The 20,050-nt window shown below is 35.8% G+C and overlaps 2 protein-coding genes across 2 annotated transcripts in view; one reads left to right on the top strand and one right to left on the bottom strand.

Annotated features, from left to right (window-relative positions):
* Positions 1-20,050, top strand: part of RMDN1 (regulator of microtubule dynamics 1) — a 471,818-nt gene that overhangs the window by 208,462 nt on the left and 243,306 nt on the right. The window lies entirely within an intron of this gene.
* Positions 1-20,050, bottom strand: part of CNBD1 (cyclic nucleotide binding domain containing 1) — a 159,473-nt gene that overhangs the window by 68,640 nt on the left and 70,783 nt on the right. The window contains exons 4-8 of the mRNA XM_063299972.1: positions 16,378-16,523; positions 10,556-10,697; positions 5,479-5,485; positions 4,034-4,168; positions 1,853-1,985 (exon numbers count right to left, since the gene is read on the bottom strand). Of these exons, the coding sequence (XP_063156042.1) occupies positions 1,853-1,985; positions 4,034-4,168; positions 5,479-5,485; positions 10,556-10,697; positions 16,378-16,523 (563 nt within the window). The remainder of the gene's footprint in view (positions 1-1,852; positions 1,986-4,033; positions 4,169-5,478; positions 5,486-10,555; positions 10,698-16,377; positions 16,524-20,050) is intronic.

Below are 20,050 nucleotides of genomic sequence, written 5' to 3'. Positions count from 1 at the left end.
TATGCAAAGCCCAAATATCTGTATACTAAAGCAAGATAGATACAAAAAGATGACTGGTAATGAAATGGTTACCCAGCAAAAATTAAAACCATCCCCCTCCCCCCAAAAACTATTAAGAGATCAGTGCATAAAACCTGCAGTAAGAATGTGGAAATTATTCATTAAAAGAAAGAGAAAAGAGGTCTCCCTAAACGAGGAAGAAAATCTATCTGTCTGGGTTCTGGAAATGTATTTTGAAAACTAGCTTAAATGTTTTGTTGAGTAAATACTGTATCTATTATTTGATCAGCAATGGAAATGCTGGCTGGGAATCATTTCACTCAGGAAAGTAAAGGGAGAGATAGAATCTCAACAGTACATAAAAATAAAATTTAATGACCTAATCTTTGCTTTTATTTTTTAGCACTTTTGAAACTCCATTTCCCTTAGCACTGGGGTCTTCAGTCTTTCTCTTATTTTTGTTTGCTTGCTTTTTAGCGGCATAGAGTTTCAGTGTTATGTACAAGAAAGCCTGTCTTAACAAGTGTATTGTTTGAGCCTGTTTTCCCAGGATATGTCTTCAGGGGACCAAAACATAGTATTCTGCAGCTTCAGATTGCTTCTATTTGACCCCTTGTGTTCAGAATAGTAACATGAGAGTCAGCCCAGGAGCTCCCATCTTACTTTATATAAATAAATGGATGTCACTGTAAAATACTATGAAATTCTTTGGACATTAATTTATAATACCTATCTGAACAAGGACATGCTTATCCTTAACAAATCTGTGTTCCAGAAGTTAATGGAAGCAACTGAAAATTATGACCTCAATAAGATCAGCCAAAAGAGTAATTATATAAATTATCTGAAGAACAACAAAAATGTTATATGGAATTTAGCTTTAAAAAAAACCTTGCTTTTATCATCTAATGCTGTTAAGTATTAGGAAACATGCTGTGAGACAATCAGATAATCAAGCTCTACAGCACTCATGGCAAAAAAATGGATCATAAGCATTTTTAAACAACTAATTAATTAAAGGGTTTGATAAAGTCATCATTTTTCTCTTTCACTCTCGATTATTCATCTAATTCATTCTAACAGCAACTGGTTAATTAAAAGGTTTTATAATTTAGTTTTTGTAAAAAGTAGATAATGCATAAAATAGAGTCTACAGAATATATACTTAGAATCCTTCTTTAATTATATGAAAGTGCTGTATTTTATTCCTGCATACATACACGAACACAGAGAGAGAGATTGGTAAAGCTACATGTGACACCAAAAGAATATTGCCCCTAAAACGGCAAATTCCTTCCAGTTTCTGCCATCTCCCCATAATCAACTCTAAAAAGCAGTGAAGGAATGTTATTTCCCTCCACATTTTCCTGTCTCAACTCATAATTGATTGCATGGGAAAAATTACATAATTACTTAATCTTTCATGTTACTCATTATAACGATTACAAGGAGCAAGAATAGGATTCATGATTAAATTTTTGGTAGCAAATCAACAATTGTTGGCATGTGTAATAGCCTAGATATGAACTGGGGCAGGCTGATTTGTCCAGTTTTCTACATTCTGGAAATTAATCCTAGGGATGCCACATGGCCTCATAACCCATTGGAAACTTGTTGCCCAACTATAATTTTGAAGGGAGAAGTATTAGATTCATGGAGAATTTAATATGTTAATCTGAAATAGAAACTGAATTTAGTTTTTCTCATGAGTTCTTCCATATTATGGAAGTGCACCCCATCCACTTTTTTGAAGTACAGCCTCTTGCACATCATTTTAAAGGCTCCTGTTCAGGTCATGACATTGATATGAATACCAGTATGGATACTGATATGGATATTAAATTATACTCACCATGGTCTATTGGAAACTTCTTCCATTTTAACCGAGTAGTTAACTTAAATATAAATATCATAGGCCAGTTCTGGTAGTATGGAGAGCTACGGATTACTTCTTCTTTGGCCTGCTGTTCATGTTTTGCTATTTTCTGAAAGATAGTTTCAGGTTTAGACAGCAATAAAAGCAATAATATCTTAATAAAAAGAGAACAAATGTAAAGAATAGACAGAAAGAATTCACAGGGGGAATCAAATACAGGATTCACATTTAATAAGAGTTCTAGTCAGTATAATTTTTTATAATATTACATCTTAATAAATTAATTAGAATGATTTAGAGTGAGTTGGATTACAAAAAGTAGCTGTTTATAACCCTGTATTTAAATATATCCAATGATAACATAGACCAATCTCTCCTATGATTGATTGATTGATAGACAGACAGACAGAATCCTTCTGTCCTCCAAATGCATTAGATTACAAGTCCCGAAATCCCCATCAAACTACTTGTGAATTCTGGGAATTGCAGTCCAACACATGAAAAACTATTTAACTGCACTTTTAATGGTCAAAATACTTATGTAGTACTTAGAATGGTTCAGTGGCATAACTGGGACGAATGTTGGTTTGATATAAAGGTATGTGGGGAAATACATTCATTTGGACAGAAATAAATTGTAACTGGTTTGATTTCTCCAGATCTACATCCAGGCAGAGGGCTATGCAATGCTAATCAAAAGGCAATTGTTCTAATTTACTGCAAATGCACTTCAAGTGATATGTTAATAAGGCTATACAAATGTAAATAATAAATTATAAAAAATCAGTCTGTTGCTTACTTAAGTCTGATACAGTAAGAGTACCAAATGTATCTGAAACAGCAGCTTTAGCAATATTATTGGCAGCATTTTCTAGTCCCTCCAAAGAGGAAGCCCATTCATAAGGGACTCAGATTAGCACCCATTACTCCCTCCAACCTCCTTCAACCAATACCTAGCCAAATTTACCTATTGGGATATGGAAGAGAGCCAACAGAGTCTTGGCCTAGTGCTTTGCATGATCATCCCCAACAGCCACAGCCAGGCAGCCTGTTGTATTGTCTGAGATCATTAGAATGCTACCCACACATCTGGGAGTTACAAAATCGGGGAAACTGGCATATATAACCCTCTAAGTAGACTTAGGGCCATTGATGGATGTTGGAAAGTATGAGGATATCAGGGGATGTTCTCAGGATCACTGCGGAAGGATCCACTGTGATTGCACCCTTTCAGATCCCCTTAGCAGATAGGTTTGGGAAAGGCAGAGTGTTGGTGATAAAGCCTTAGAATACAGCTTGGTGATAAGGGGAGAAGAGGACTAATTGAATTGGTTTGTTCAACTTAATGAAGGCTCTCTTGGAACAGGAAATGAATCAGCTCATTTGCGCTGTGCATTTTTAAAATGAGGCTCAGGGAAGCTTGCCCTTTACCAGTTTAATCAGGATTCTTTGGGTGAAAGTAATTGACTTTTCATACAGCATTTTTTTCTAGTGGAAACTTCTAGCCTAGAAAGTATGATAAAATAATGTTTTAATTTTCTCTACCTTATCAGTCATTCAGACATGTTCATTAGAGGGCTGCTTCATACAATACTTAGCGTCTAATTTCTGACAGTAAAAAATAGGAATATAGCATCAATTGTCCAGGATCTGCTCATATCTAACTTGGGGTGTTTAGGTGCTTTATAAAATAATAATAATAACTATAATAATAATAATCTGAAAATAATATTCTAAATATAAGAAGATTCATTTTACATTTAGGGAGCTTATAGGAGCTTAGTGGGTTTTGTTTTGTTTTTTTTCCCCTGACCCTCTCCTTGTTGGTGGCTGAAAAAAATAAAGGAGAAAATCTAGTGTCCTGCTGTTACACTGTGCTTTAGTTCCATGGGTTACAGTCAGGCTTTTATTCAAAGGTGAAACTGCAAAACACATTTCCACCTCAACAAGTTTAGACAGAGTAAGTAACTATAGGGAAGCTATAGCATCCGAGACATTGGCCAAATGCCAGCAGGCCTCACGCTGAAGATGCTGAAAGCTGAAAATCAGTGAGAATGGGAGACCCACAAGTTCTCCACTCTTAATCAATAGAATGGCATGATATGATAATTTCTGGGTTTTACCCAATGTGCCTTGGACCTTATACAAAATGCTTACCTCTTTTACCCTTAAGTAATTGACAGATGGAATTTTGAGTAAATCACAGTTTTCCTCTACAAGAACACTAAGTACCTCAAGTTTCATCTTCGAAGGGAGTGGTACCAAAGTCCCAAAACAGCACCCTACACCAAGCTTCCAAAATAATGAAATAGAAATAATAGATATTAATATTTAATATTCCTTTATTTTATGTTTATTATAAAATATACATTAGTATTATATATTTTATTCCTCTTGCTACTTGTTGCAGGCAAAAAAGTAACATACACCCTATAATTAACCTCATAATGACAGCTGATATTTTTAATAGTTGTATGAAATCACTGAAATGTTTCACAATAATGGTGAAGGAAGTAGATTGCCATTAGGTGATAAGCCAATGTTCTCAACTCCCTGAAACCAACTCTAGATGGACCCAGATGTAAACACCACTTGAAGGTTGGAGTAGGAAATTGCTTTCCTACTTTTGCCCATCTCAATATTTGCAATTTATCCCCAACCCCAAACCAGATCCCTACAGGAAGAAAGAAACTAAACCTCCAGAACAAAACAGGCTGCTTTTTCTTGCCCATCTCCAATTAGAAATGTGTTCTTGGATAGTGACCTTTCTTAGAGAAGATTGTAGACAAGCTTTTATAGCCCTATTCTATATAGTCAACTTTGTATATTTTCAAAACAAGGAGAGAGAAAAATGCAAATGTTGCTGTTGCTTAAAATGTCAATCTCATTTAAAGCTGAATTATATCTCTAATATTTTCAGATGTGTTCTTTTCTAGTAATGAATTTATTTATTTTCACAGTCTTCTCCCTGTGCTTAACTGGTTTACAGTGTTTACTGAAAATTATTTTCCCCTTCCTTCTCATTCAACTTGATTATCTTATAAAGATGCACACACACTGTAACACCAGTGTTGCCCCTGCCATTTAACTAAAATAGATAAAAAATAGACAACATTGACTTCAGATACTTTGACTATTTGCCATTAATTTATTATTAATTTCATTACCAAATGTAAGAGTAAGCTCTTTGCATAAGAAGTTCATGTGTGTTCATGACACACTGTTAGGTTGTAGCAATGTGTCATGAACAGTCTGTCTCAAATGATCTAAAACATGTATAATTTAACAACGTATACTGAAATGAATTAACATGTCACCTGCCCTCAAGCAATCCATACCCATTGCTAATATGAAACAAGAAAGTTCATTGGACATGATGGTTCAGCTTTGAAGTTTGCATGCTCAAAATTCTAAAGCTGATAATGGAGTTGCTTTGTATATAAACCCCCAACTACAACCAGAACCTATACTGACTGGTGAGCATGGTAGATATATTGGAGTGGAAGTTAATTTGCATGGAGTTAAGACTCTGATATTGGGAATTAATTTAATTTAATTTAATGAGGATAAAGCAATGTTCTATAAAGGGTTTATGGACAGACTAATGGGCTTTTCTTATGAAAATTGGATTTTAACGGGAAGTTAGAATGGATTGATCTCCCCACAAATAGACACAACTTCTGAGAAAAATATTAAAATTACACAATGTAAACTACCATTTTTTTAAATCTGGTGGACAGTTTAAAACTTGCTGATGCATGGAGATATAAAAATGGCAATTCAAGAGTGTATACTTATTTTTCTGAAAGATGTAGATCTTTTTCAAGAATAGATGTGATTTGGATTTCGAAGAATTTGACTACTAAAGTTCATAAAGTAGAGATATTACCAAATAACTTTTCAGATCATAATTCAGTGAGTTTGGTCTTTAAAGGGAAACCCAGTTTTTACAGCTATTACAGAAAGACACAATAGTGGAGGACTGTAAAAAGAAATTAAAAGAGTTTTTCTTTAAATAATCTTAATAAAGGTTCAAATGTGTTCAGAATGGTTTGGGACACAAGCAAAGCTTTCAAGAGAGATTACTTTATACAATGTAATAGTGAACTCAAAAAGAAGAGGCAAGAGAAAACACAAGCTATTTCAGATGAGATAAAAAGAAGAGGAGTTAAAGAAGATAAATATTTCTCAACAAATTAAGCTTCTACAGTGACAATTATCTATGTTAACACTAAGAGAAATGGAAATAAAAATGAATTATGCAAAGCAAAACAATTTGAGTTTGCAAATAAACCAGGGAAGTGGTTGGCATACGAATTCTAAAAAGAAAAAGAAAAGAAAATGATATTGAAATTACAAGACAGAGATACTGTAATAACAGATTACATGGTTATGCAAAAAGTATTTCATCAATATTATTCCAATTTATATAAAGGACCAGAAATTTCCCTGGAGAAAATAGATGAATATTTAAAGAAACAAAATTTACCAAAGATTACAGAGAAACAGAAACAGATTATGAATGGACCCATAACAATAAGGGAAGTTTGCAAAGCTATAAAAAAGGCTAAAACAGGAAAGGTGCTTGGACCAGATAGGTTACCAACTTCTTACTATAAATGCTTTGAGGATGAACTTTTACAACCTTTACAAAATATGATGAATTCTATTTTACAGAAGGGAAAGATGCCAGAGAGCTGGAAAGAAGCTAATATAGCATTAATACCTAACGAGGGACAAGATTTGACTTTAACAAGAAACTATCAGCCAATATAACTGTTGAATAATGACTATAAGTTGTTTACAACAATTAGACTGAAAGGTTGAAAATAATTTTGGAATAATTTATTCATGGGGATCAATGTGGGTTTTTACCTAAAAGTCGAAGGATAATATTCTGTAAGAATTGTGTTGGACATTTTGGAATACTTGGAGCAACATAATAAAAAACAAGCCTCATTGATTTTCTTAGTTGCAGAGAAGGCCTTTGACAATTTGAACTGGGCCTTCCTGTTTAAAGTTTTGGAAGATATGAATTTTGGAAAGAATTTTATTAATTGAGTAAAATCATTTTACCCTTCACAGAAAGCACAAGTAATTGTCAATGAAGATCTAACAAAACCCTGTGAAATACAAAAAGGGACAAGACACAGATGTACATTGTTTCCTCTGTTTACTTTAGTTCTTGAAATATTGAATAGCGATATAAGACAAGATGAGAGAATTGTGGGAGTAAAGTTTAAAAAAGAAACTTATCTGTTAAGGGCATTTGCTGATGACTTGGTGTTGATTCTAGAGGATCCACTAAAGGCAATAGGACATTAATGGGAAAATTAAAAGAATTTGGTACACTAGCAGGTTTTAAGATTAATAATCAAAAGACAAAGATGTTAACAAAATATATGAAAATAGAGGATCAAACACAAGTTTGCAACACTAAATTACATTTATTTTTGAAACAGTAATATCCATAAGATCCTGGAGAAAGGTCCATTTGGTTTACAGGTGCTATAGGTACACCCAAGTTTGCTCAGAAAATTTTCCCTATGATAAAGAGATTGACTGACAAAATAATACCACAATAGAGTCTTAAAGACTCCTTTAATTAAATATAGTTGTATTCCTATTTTGCCTCATTTTTTAAAGTAAAGTAATTCCCAACAGATTACCTCCATAGATACAAAAGCCTTTTTTGACTATTCTTGTTAAATATGGATATTTACCATCTTGGCTATTTACTTAAAATGTCAAATATATTATTATATTCTCTTAAATGGTAGTGATGGGGGGGGTGTTTATTTTTTCTTTAATATAGATTCTTTCTTGATGTTGTTCTTGTGTTGTTTTTTATTTTCAACATTGTATAACCACATGTTTAAATAATCATTTAAAAAATTAAGGAGAAAAGGAAAATTAAACTGAGATAAAATGGCTTCATACAAATGTATGTACATTTTACCATAAAAAAAATCTCCAGAACTAGAAAAGCTGCAGAAATGAGCAACCAAGATGACCATGGAGTGAGATTATCATCCTATTAAAAATGAGTTCTCTTTTGATGTTTAAGCTTAGAAACAAAGAAAGGAAGCAGGAAGATTATCTAGCTGCATAAAATTTTGCATGGTATGTAGAAAGTGGTTCCCTGATTTATAACACCAGAATATGGGGTTATCCAATGAATCTTAATGCTGCAACATTCAGGGCAAAGAAATATACTTCCTTTGTCATTTACAAGGAGGTGGTAATATACTCATTTTACTTGTGAAAGTTCATAGGCATTTGGTGGGACCCCCATGTGACTACAAAACTGGACTAAATTGGTGTTGTTATGGTCCAGCAGGGTTCTCCTTAACAGTGGTCAGTATATTAAAGAGCCGTCTTTGATTAGTTCATATAGCTGCAGATAATTAATGGTAGTAGTGACTAGAGATCATTTGCAATATAAAACTCCCATAGTACCAGCTAGATGACAGCGAGAATACCACAGAATATTTAAAGACTCAAATCATATGCAGGAGACTACTGAAACTTGCAAGGAAACAAAACTAGTGAGTGTGTGTGTGTGGGGGGGTGTATGTGAATGTGTGTATGTGTATATTTATGTGTATGTATGCATATGTATGTGTATGCATATACATACCTCATTGTAAACATGTTTCCATTAACAATCAGGGCCATCAATAATCCATTTTTAAGTAGCTGGATCTCCAATATAGAAGCTTATATTCTGGGAGTCATAATGCACATGCAAGCAATTTTAGTTTAGCTTTTTTTTAAAAAATGAACAAAAATATCTATTTTCTTCTGGAATAATCAATAAGGTGACAAAGCATATCATCAGACTGAACTGGACATTAGAGGCATTCAAGGGGGTGGGGGATCAAAAAAATCAAAATAGCAGGCATGACTACACAAAACCCCACATATTTTTTCATGTGTGTTCAATGTATGCAATATGGGTGATGCACATAAAAAGTTGCATGATTGCACCTGCCATCTTGACTCCACCCCCCACCCCCTATGGTCATCCCTGTTGGACTTTTACATATTTTCCCTTTTTTTGGGGTCCTTGTACAGGTTTAGGAAATGGGGCTTGCAGGAATGTTTCTAGACAGGCAAGGTCTGCCAATGCTCAGACACCAAAGCTAAGCCAAGTATAAGCCTCACTTCATTGGTGGGTAGGTATATGTTGTTCCTTTGCTCAGTAGCAATTATTGAAGTTAATTTCCTCTCAACAGGACTTGTCAATCCTGAATGGAGCTGATAAAAGAGCTGCCTCTTTTATTCATGCCCATTTAAACAATTAAATGCAGTGTATTCCGCTTGAGATGGATAACTAAGATTATACTTTGCCAACGGAAATCTTTGCTAAACCTGTCGCCAAGTAACATATTAAAGCCAGCATTTCTTTCTCTTCTTAGGCAACACTCTGGCACATCACTAACAATCTCTAAGAAAGATCCAATTTAGAGAGAAAGGATAAAGGGGGAATTAATCTCCCTGTTACCCTTGGCCAAGGTCAGCTGCTTTATCTTAGTGAGGTACCACCCAAGCTTTTGGGATGCACTTGGAATTCATTCCTTGTTTCTTTGGATGAGGCCGTATGTGGACATAATCATTTTAAATGCTTGAAAGGTAAGCCTCACAGCATTGATTGGAGCTGGTTGATGTAAGCTGATTGTCAATGATCATAAGTGACAACATCGACCACACAAAAATCAAACATTCCCCCAACCTTATCATGCCAATCAGATCAATTCAGCTCACAGAGGAAGATGGGAGAGAGATCCCAGTTTCTACATTACACTATCCTCAAAGGTTTTGTATAAATAATTCTCGAGAATGGCATGTCAGTAAAACCAGATGGCTTTTTTTTTTCCTATCAAAGGAAAGTAAACTGAGCAAAAAGGGCATTCAGTACTTGCTGACAACACTGAATATGCAGTAATGATGATGGCATTCTGGAGCGTGTATTAGAATTTGCTAGGACTAAACCAAAGAACCTGTGGTTCTGGGGATGGATGTCCTATGTTAAGGGCCAACAACCTATTGTTAAACCTAGCAATCCCACCCAGCTAGGCCACATCAGGCGTCTATATAATGAGCTACCAAAAATGAACTTTCGTACTTATTGGAAATGAAGTATTCTCAGATCTGGATTAACCTAGACCTACTAGCACCAACTGCTCACCTAGCAGTTCGAAAACATGCAAATGTGAGTAGATCAATAGGTACCGCTTCGGCGGGAAGGTAACGGCGTTCCGAGTCGTCATGCTGGCCACATGACCCGGAAGTGTCTATGACAACGCCGGCTCTAAGGCTTAGAAACAGAGATGAGCACCACCCCCTAGAGTTGGACACAACTGGACTTTACGTCAAGGGAAACCTTTACCTTTACCTTACTAGCACCATCCATTGGACCTCCCAAAATTATAAACATTATTTTTTTAAAACAAAGGCCTTTATCATTGACTCAAAGGAACACACAAACAAAAAGAAAGGTTTTGAGTAAAGGCATTTATTCATGTTTTGTGCATTTAGGTCCTGTTTTCCTTGCATGTTTTGATACTTGTATGAGAAAAAAAATGTAAGTATCTACTTTGGCCATCTCAATTATTTCTACTAATATTTACTTAATGGTGGACCTCCGTTAAACTTACCATATGAGATGATGCTAACTGGGTTGGTTGTGATTCACTTGTGACAGTAGGCACCTGAAGAGGCAGTGAAATAAATTTTCCTCCAATAAGCCTTTTGTAATACTTTGTCTGTGGCTTAACAGAGCCTCTAAGTATTGCATAGAATGCTTGGCTTGCATCCACTGGAATTAAAATTAAAATTAAATTAGCAAAGGATCATAATTTCACATCCAATTACAGAAAATGAACTAATATGTCTACGGCATACAGAATTATAACAAACCTACATGTGTAATCTAGCCAACATATTTTCATGAAATATATTGGGAACATTTGATTTTCCTCTTTTGCTTCCAAAAGAAGAATGTAGATGATTGATTGATGACCCCCATATCTAAATTAAGCATACATGTTCTTATGACCTATAAGATGGTAAATTGTCTGATCCTACACCAAAATGACCACCAAAATGCCTGTAGTTTGTCTGACAAATGTTATAGCCTGTCAAATATTTAGCAATGAAACCCTCTTTTTATAATGGCAGGAAAACAGTGAAACATGAAGTTGTTCAATGTACAGTACAATTATAGATGGCTGTCAGCTGATTTTCAACTTGTGTGATTGCAACCAGCAAATAGTGTGTAGATGTGTAGAACCAGAGTATCTATGAAGAGACCATTATGCCCTGGCAATTCCCCTGGTGTCTTTTACATTCCCAGCCCATCTGACATTTTACTTCTTAAAATAAAACTTTTTAATTAAAAATAAAATGGGAAATCAGCAAAGTGCTGATTTCTAGCATCAATTTTATTTCCAACAATCATCTGAACCTGCACAGGAGCCCTAAAGCTGGGTTCTCTTTCTTTTGTTAAGGAAACAAACTTATTGGAAGAATGCAGTAGTACTTTGTGGTAAGATCCCCTGCCCAGAGAAATGTCAAAGAGAAGCAAGGGGAAGAGGGAATGTATTCTGAAGGCAGTGCCTTGCTATTCTATGGCAGCTATCTTGTGAATAGGGACTCCCAGTAGTCATTTTGCGAATGGGCCTAAAAGGTATTCTCAACATTCCAACTGTGCCCACCAGCCCCCAACGTTCTAGAAGAACACTTTTCTCATGGTGAAAACTCTGGCTTCACTTTAACAAGGTTAAATGGTCTTAGGGGATAGGAGCCAACTAATGATTCTCAACAACTTCTCCCCTTTTCTCTACAGGTTTTTTAGATTTCAGAATGTAGCAGCACAGTAGGGACATTAGCTGACACCATTCCTCCATCCCAGAAGCATTTTGCACATGCCAGAACTGTAAAACCTCTCTATCCAAATTCATTCTAAACTTCCTCAAAATGTTGTGCTTCTACCCTTTCATTTAGCTTTAACCAGGCCCAACCCCATCCCCCAAAATGACCAAGCCACAAGGCAAAACAAGACCATTGTTATTATACATGGACTTTTCACAGTTGAGCACATATTATCTCCAACTTAAATAATAGGATGTAAGGAAGTGATCTTGAAGATCATCTAGTCCAACATGATGTAGAGCGCAGAGAACCCTTTTCTGCCCTTCAATCTTCCATATATCTTGGGGGCAGGGGTGAAGTAGTAAATAGTATTTTTAGGCATATCTGCAATGCAATTTAGAACTAATACTAATTATGGAACATTTTGCAGACATTTTCAATCTGTTTTCAGAGAGATTCAGAAAGCATCAAACTAAGAAAAATCAGTGCTTAAAATCTCACACAACAGTAGTCAAAACCAGTATTAAACTAAACTCAGACTGAAAACAATCATTGAAGAGGAAGGTCTTTCTATAAGCATAAAAAGTAAGAACTGAGTTCAGTTCCCAAGGAAGTACATTCTGTACCTGGGAAGCTGGGGTGACTGCAGGGTGGTCAAAAAAGTGAAGATGGCAGCATCCCAAGCTCAGCCTGTTTTTACATGCTTCACTTTCTTTAGTGTACCAGACAAATGGACAAAGATGTTGGTTGGATTGGCCATCTGTTTTATATCCAACTGACTACCAATGGTACAGACTGAATAAGCATCAGTCACACAACCTTCTCTGCTGTGGTAAATTATATTGTCTTTTAATTAAATTATTATAACTATGTATAATTTTTCTCTACACATATCAATTAGCACCTGATAATTTTACACAAATCTCAATTGTCTCATTTCTTTTTGCTTGGGGCTGCTTTTCCATTTTTCTGATAAAATATCAGTGCTTACTTTAAACACACCCAAGCAGAACCGTGCCACAGGCTCTGTGTTACTATTATATTCATCTGCATTCAGGGCAGTTTTTCCTTTTACAGATGTGAAAGGTTCATTTTGAACTCTTCATAACAGAGGATACAAAGAAGTACTTATATTTGCTGTTATTGTTAAAGCAGTGGAAATCTTAAGAGTAGCAAGAGAAAGTGTCAGGGATAAAATCAGCAATGTTAAAATGATATTCTTAATTCGATCCATGTAAGAGAGTTTTAGACAGCCAGTTTGGTGTAGTGGTTAAGGCACCAGGCTAGAAACCATTAGACTGTAAGTTCTAGTCCTGCCTTAGGCACAAAGCCAGCTTGGGCCAGTCACTTTCTCTCAGCTCTAGGAAGCAGGCAATGGCAAACCAGTTCTGAAAAACCTTGCCAAGAAAACTGCAAGGACTATTCCAGGAGTCAAGACATCAAGACTGACTTGAAGTCACACGTGCACACACACACACAAGTTTAGGTTAAGCCATGATATCATAGATGTCTGCCAGGGGGCATGGGGGAGGAAAGGGCAAGGAAGGCAAGTGATAAAACATGCATCTTGACACAAATACTGTAATTTATGCATCTGTGTCAGATGCAAGTACCCAAGAGCTGGTTTGGGGTCATGACATCGCCATGTGCATGTTGTCATGTATGTCTTATTGTGACTTGCTGCATGATATTAGACCTGCCAAACATGTGGCTGTTAGATATGAGGGTATATTTGATTTAATGTATGTGAAGTCTTTGGTGTGATTTGCAATACAAAAATTAAAAAGAAGCTGTTATTATTGTGAAGTTATATAAGGAAGAAATTAAAATGAAAACCATTAATAGAAGCAACCTAACATTACTTTTCATATCTTTAGCCCTCCTGAATTTCTTCTGTAAAATGATCTTGGGAGATTAAAGACTTATCAGCCATGTATTATTTTTGTAAAGTCAGTTTCACTTAGGAAAAAGTCAATCTTGTGTTTATTTTTAGCCTGCCAAATCAGATGAGATTGAAATATTGCTTAACCAGGTTCAAAGAACTGGAAAAGATTGCACATTGATGCAGAGCCGCTTTTTCTTTAAAAGCATAATGTGGCAGTCTGAATCATTAAGATTACCTTTTATCTTGTGTGTGCGTTCATGCTCAGCAATTTTAGGTCTCATTCTATGCCACCATATTGCAGTTTTTACTGAATATATTAAATCAATAGAGCATCTAATCCAACACAACTGTCCTGGTGGCCAAGATAGTATAGGAAATTTGGATAAAGTTGTTTTGTTTCCCAAATAAGATGCCAGTTTTCATCCCAATCATCCCAATCACAAACTTTGACCTTAAAACTGTCCTTTTCATTGTCTTAACATAATTTATGCTAATGTAATTCCTGTCTGCTTAGATTACAGTTTAGTCTATTAATAACATGTCCTTCAGTTACTATATTCCTTTTAGTTGGCATGTTTCTGTATTGTAAAGGATCAACACAATAGTAATTCGTACCAATGAATGCATTGGATTGGTTCAGATAATTATATTATTGGTTGAATCTTTGTTTCCCAATTTTTTCTAACTCAGACAAGACTGAATTCTTAAAAAGATAACATAAAAATCCTAGTTGGAACTCTATACTTCATCAAAAATAGAATAATAATTCTGAATGGCTTTTTGGTGGACTGAAAAAAATGAGCATTGAGATTAACTTTCATAATGTGTAGATGTTAAGAAAAGAATAGAGTAAATTAACTTTATTTTTCTACACCAATATTGAATTCAGTCTGGAAGGAGGAAGGCTGGATGAAATTCCCCTTCTCTGAATATAATTACTCCCTATTGTTAGCACTGCCCACTCATGAGCTTCATTCTTTAGATTCAACTACTGCCATCTCCAAGAGTAGGCAAAAAGGAGAGAGAACAAACCAACCAAGATAAGGCTCTCTTCTCCTTTTTCTGACACCAGAGGTGGTCACTTGTTTGAGGCAGCTGCTTTGGGCAAGCTGTGAGGATATACAACCCAGCCCCCATTGTTTGTGTGTATATGCATTATGCTTTTCCCTTCTTTCTCCAGAAGATGAGTGTGACTTATCTGTGCTGGAGCTAGGACTTTCCTAAGGCTTTGGGGAGGTGCCAAGTTCAGCCCTGCACTGATGCCAGCTGAATTAGAAAGACAGATTCTCATCTGCTTCTTAAAATCTGGTTGGACACTTCAAAGACTTGTTGAAACTAATTTGTGAGGCATTTTGAAAATAACATTACTTGTTTTCATGGCAACTAAATGCTGATTTTCAGATATGCTGTACACTCAAAATATATGATATATACCAGAACACTTTTTAATCTGGTTTCCAGTCTTCACTGGAACACAAGTGGCCATGGTTATCTTGTTATCTGACCCTCCTGCAGGAGATGGGGAGTATAAGTCTATGGATCCTGCACAATCTTTTGGCAGCTTTTGCATGTTCATCAAACCCCAGCATACTCCAGGATTGTCCTTGTGAGTCAGGGGTTGAAGAAATGTCTTTTGGTAGTTCTACTCCTATTTGCAGGGTTGGTCCTATATTGGTGATCATGCCTTTGGACCCAGACAATATGCTTTAGGGTTCCACAGGGAATTATTTTTTCTCTAGAGGTTTTTAACTTCTATTTTATATAAAACCACTGTGGCTGATTAACAGATGTTCTGGGTGTATCATCAGTATGCTGATTCTGCACTTCATATGGAATCAATATTAGATGCAGTTCCAACATATCTAGAGAGTGCCATGCAGGGAAGAACCAAAGGTCAGACAGAAAAAGGAGGATTTGGAGAAGGGATGTGGAAGAAAGACAAAAGTTACAATGTTAAACCAAGTGAGATGATGATGATGATGATGATGATGATGATGATGATGATGGTTCCACTGTTAGGAGTGCAAGAAAAATGCAGAATCTAATCATAAAAGAATGACCACCATATCTACATTTCTCATTAAAAGACTGTTTCTCCTGTAACATTCTAGCAAAATAATGACATTTCATTTTCCATTATAGAATAGGAGGAAGGAAATAAACTAGAGCACTAGAATGGAGATGAAAGTCAATGGAACAAGGGAAAAAATAAAAGATACCCAAAAAAGGAAGGTTCTAAAATATTTTCAAATGTGATCGTATAATAGAGAGTTCTTTGCTGCAATTGCTGGCCACAGGGGGGAAAAGGGTAATTACACACCTAACCTAATACAATAGGATTGCATTGTTGGTTCAGTATTTGGAGAAGCTTTGTCTCCACAGTAGATGTCCTAACAGTGAGAATCACACTGAGACAAGGAGTAGTTCTCTAGTGTTTATTACTGCTACATAAACAGAATCCTAACAAACTGAATAAGCGTGGGAAAAACCCAGACACATAAACCCCAAAAGCTAAGGCGGGCCTGATCTGTGTCTCTTTGAATGGCTGCTTAATTCCTCAGTACTACGCATGCGTTTTCCCCCCTGGATGGGAGCCCCTTCCTGCTCACCATCATTACTCATGACAGTAGAACTGGACTACAAGTTCCATCATCTTTTATTTTGGCTTACACTAGCTGGTACCTCTGACACTTCTACAGGTAACCACTTTTTTTAAAAAAACCTATTATGTTTATCCTACCTGTACTTTCCTTCACCCAGTACTCTCTTAGAACAGTTTTGCTTATTTCCTTTATCTGTTCATCAGATAGTTGCTCTCTGATATCAGGAATGATTTTCATTATTTTATATACAGTCTCATGCTCTTCTTCAGTTCTTAGAATGGGCCTGCAGGAAAAAAAAAGCATAGAAAATAATAGCATCACTTCTTGCCTTATAGTTGCACAGGTGGAAGAATTTCCCCAGGATATGAGGAACTTTAAGCCAAGTGTCAAGGACTTGTGTCCCTTGTCATACCACAACTCCTAGCTGCATCAGCTAAGGTGAGGGATACTAAAAATAATAGTTCAGCAACATAAGAAGGACTGGATACTCCTCACCCTGCTTTTAGAAGTCAGCAAGGAATACAAGTCTGAGTATCTATGTATGTATTGGGAGAACTGAATTTCCCAACTTGATTTGAATAATGCCAATCCTCAATTGGGGCATTCTAATTTAATAGACTGGTGTGGTGGGAGGATGAAGTGGTACCTGGATGGATGGATGGATGGATTTCATTTACATCCTTTTACAATGGGCTCTGCAGAGGCTACAGCACTGACTTCTAAGAATACCACTGTTGTCATGGCTGAGAGCAAGCTGCTACTGAAGCTTTATTTTATCCCTTATTTCTCTACACACTGTCACAGGGCTTTAGGATTTTAATCCAAGGCTTTCACTGGCCTCAAATTGTATACTGCCTTAGATAAATAGCAGTAACAGCAGTTATAGTCATAGATGTCATTCTAGAAGCAATAACATATAAAGCAAATATATCATATTTTGCCAAATGATTCACTAATTGCAATAATAATCTATTAAGTCAGCCATCCTCAAATGCTGATGTAATTCGGCAACTCCTAAAATGATAAATGAATTTGTGTGACCCATTCCATGAACAAAACTAATGATCTTATTGGGTTGGGCAAAAAATAAATATACACTTAATTTTAATAACTAAATGTTAATCTGTATGTCACAGGGTATTCCACCTTTTTTATAGTAATTTTATTAAAAATTACATTTACAACAATACAAACTAATACAACCAAAAACAAGAAAAGAAAAACATAAGATGCAGAAAAAAATAGAAAAGAAAGAAAAAAAATAAGAATATAGTAAAGAAAAAGTATGTATGTATGTTCCCCCTTCATCACAACAAGTGTAAACAATTTTAGTAACTTATCACCTTCTCTTAAAATACAACAAATGATCTTTTCTTCCTGTATCCCATCTCTTATCTATAGACAAATCTTTAAAGCCTCGTCGTTTCAGTCCTGCTATCAGCAAATGTCCATTAAGGGTTACCAGAGATAACAACGTATCTATTTTAACCTCAAACAAAAAACCAACTTTATATTCCCTCTTTTTACTTCTAACAATCTTGATCTTTAGTCCCTTCAAATAATGTCCTAGAACTTGTTTTTTTTTCATTTTTTCTTTGTCCCTTCTCACAAAATTCTTCAAACTTTTAACGAGCTTGTTTTGTAAATCCAATACAGGAAAATTATTCAGGTCACTCTCTTGGTTTTTTATTTGTATATCCCTTTTAATTATTAAGACATCAGCCAGTTTCTTTTGTATGTCCAGTGTAGCCTCTTTTTCCATATCATAGCCTGTCATTTTTAAATCCACTTTCAGATCGATCTCAGTCTTGTCAGGTAAAACCTGTTCCTCTTCCATAACATCTTTTAAAGATAGTCTATCTCTAGAGGCAGCCACTCTTAAAATTAATGTCTGGGTCCATTGTTCAAAAATATCCTTCAGTATGTCCAATGTTAAAATATTTTGCTTCATTCTGTCTTGTAAGTCAAGTTTAAGTGTTCATCTCCTTTAATTGTAATCTTTAGTTCCTTCTAGTTCCTTCTGTTGTCCACTTTTTAAAGTTTTGTTGTTTTTTAAAAAAGAACTCAAAACAAAAGCATTTTCCCATGGGAAGGATTCTTTATAATTAATTCCAAAATCTTATTTCAAATTTATCTGGACCCTTAGTCCATCTGTAATTTTCTAAAATCAAAGTTTTAATCACCTTTTTGCTGGTTATTCAAAAAAAAATTAAGCCATTAAAGTTGTGTTTAAAACTTCTTTCACTAACTGTCCTTTCAAAGGCGCCGACTGCAGTTTGAGCAAGATGGCTCTTTCCTTGCCTCCCAGAGCCCTAAACACACCAGAGACTGCTGTCTTGCAGTTTCCTTGCATGGAGCAACCATCTAGCAGACTTGTGGGCAATCTCAAGTCCTCTCCTTGTCCGGAGAGGAATTACGAACAGCTGGTCTACTGGCTGACTCTTCATTCTACCACAGTTGTCAGCTATGCATTTTGCAGAGCTGTCTTCAGTTTGCCATTTCTTCCCCAGAAGTCTGGTATTCCACCTTGCTAAACCCTGCAGTATTGCCACTCCCCACTGAAGGCAAAATGAGCAGCAAATCCCAGTAGCATTGTCCCCAGAGTCAAGCTGGTGCTCATGATGGTGTAACTAAACCTCTACCTGTTTTTGATGTGCATTGTATGTCATTTGTTGTGGTTGCTATCTTGACTTTTTTTTACCACACCCTGTGACACCCCTGAAGCCCAGAATGAGATTTCACAATGCTCCAGCCTGCACAAACCTTATTATTATTATTATTATTATTATTATTATTATTATTATTATTATTATTATTATTATTTAATTGCAACCTCCACCCATAGTACTGTTTTATTACACTGTGAAAATCAATTTGGGTCTAACCATGTGGTTCAGGTTTGCAAGTCCCCCCCTTTTTTTTTAAAAAAAAGTGTTTTTTAAAAAAAGCAATATAAAGCACTGCAGCTGCTCTTAGCTGTTACTGAAAAGCAGGCTATAAATACATATATTTATAGACATTTTTGTGTTAGTCATTTTCATGGTCCAAATCATCCTCAAACTACCTCCACCATTGGATTCCCAAGTGTGATTTTATGTGGCTGAATACCAACCTGGAATACCACCAGGTGATTGTGAGTGGGAAAATAGATGATCAATAAGTCACACAACGTCTCTTTACAATTCACTCTTATCACAAAACCATAATTCACCCCCTCCTTTTTTTATATATATATGAAAAGAGCTGTGGAAAATTGTTTGTGCCTGACAAAATGTCACACCAATATGCAGCACCTCTCCCTAAGAAAAAGAGAAATTGCACCAAAGGAACAATGGAATTCATAATTTACAATAAGCATGCTTAACAGATACAACAAATTGAAACATATATCTGAGCCTCTTTGGAAACAATACGATTCAGTAATCAATATGGTCACCAGCACCCACCATGTGCCTCAGCTCTCTCATAATGTCCATGGGATGCCAGTTGAAGAGAGTCTGGGAGGGCAGAGTGTGAGGTTGCTGGTAAAAATCTTCCAGTTCAGCTAAAACACCCTGCTTCTAGCAGAAGAAAATCAAAATGAGAAAGAAGTAAAACATAGTAATTTAGTGTTCCAAATTATAGTATTTACGGCTTTAAACTGGACATTTCTCCAGGAAATCAAAGGAACAGACTGTACAGTCCATAGTTGCCAAAAAAGGCAACTTTTGCCATTCTTAATGATAAGCTCTTGAAATGCCACAATGCTTTGCAATTATAGGATATGCAGCCTGAATATGCTCTCCACATCACCTGAGTTTCTGAATGCCA

The sequence above is a fragment of the Candoia aspera genome, chromosome 3, assembly GCF_035149785.1.
Source record: "Candoia aspera isolate rCanAsp1 chromosome 3, rCanAsp1.hap2, whole genome shotgun sequence".
In the NCBI taxonomy this organism is placed as follows: domain Eukaryota; kingdom Metazoa; phylum Chordata; class Lepidosauria; order Squamata; family Boidae; genus Candoia; species Candoia aspera.
This window is presented reverse-complemented; position numbering and strand designations above follow the sequence as displayed.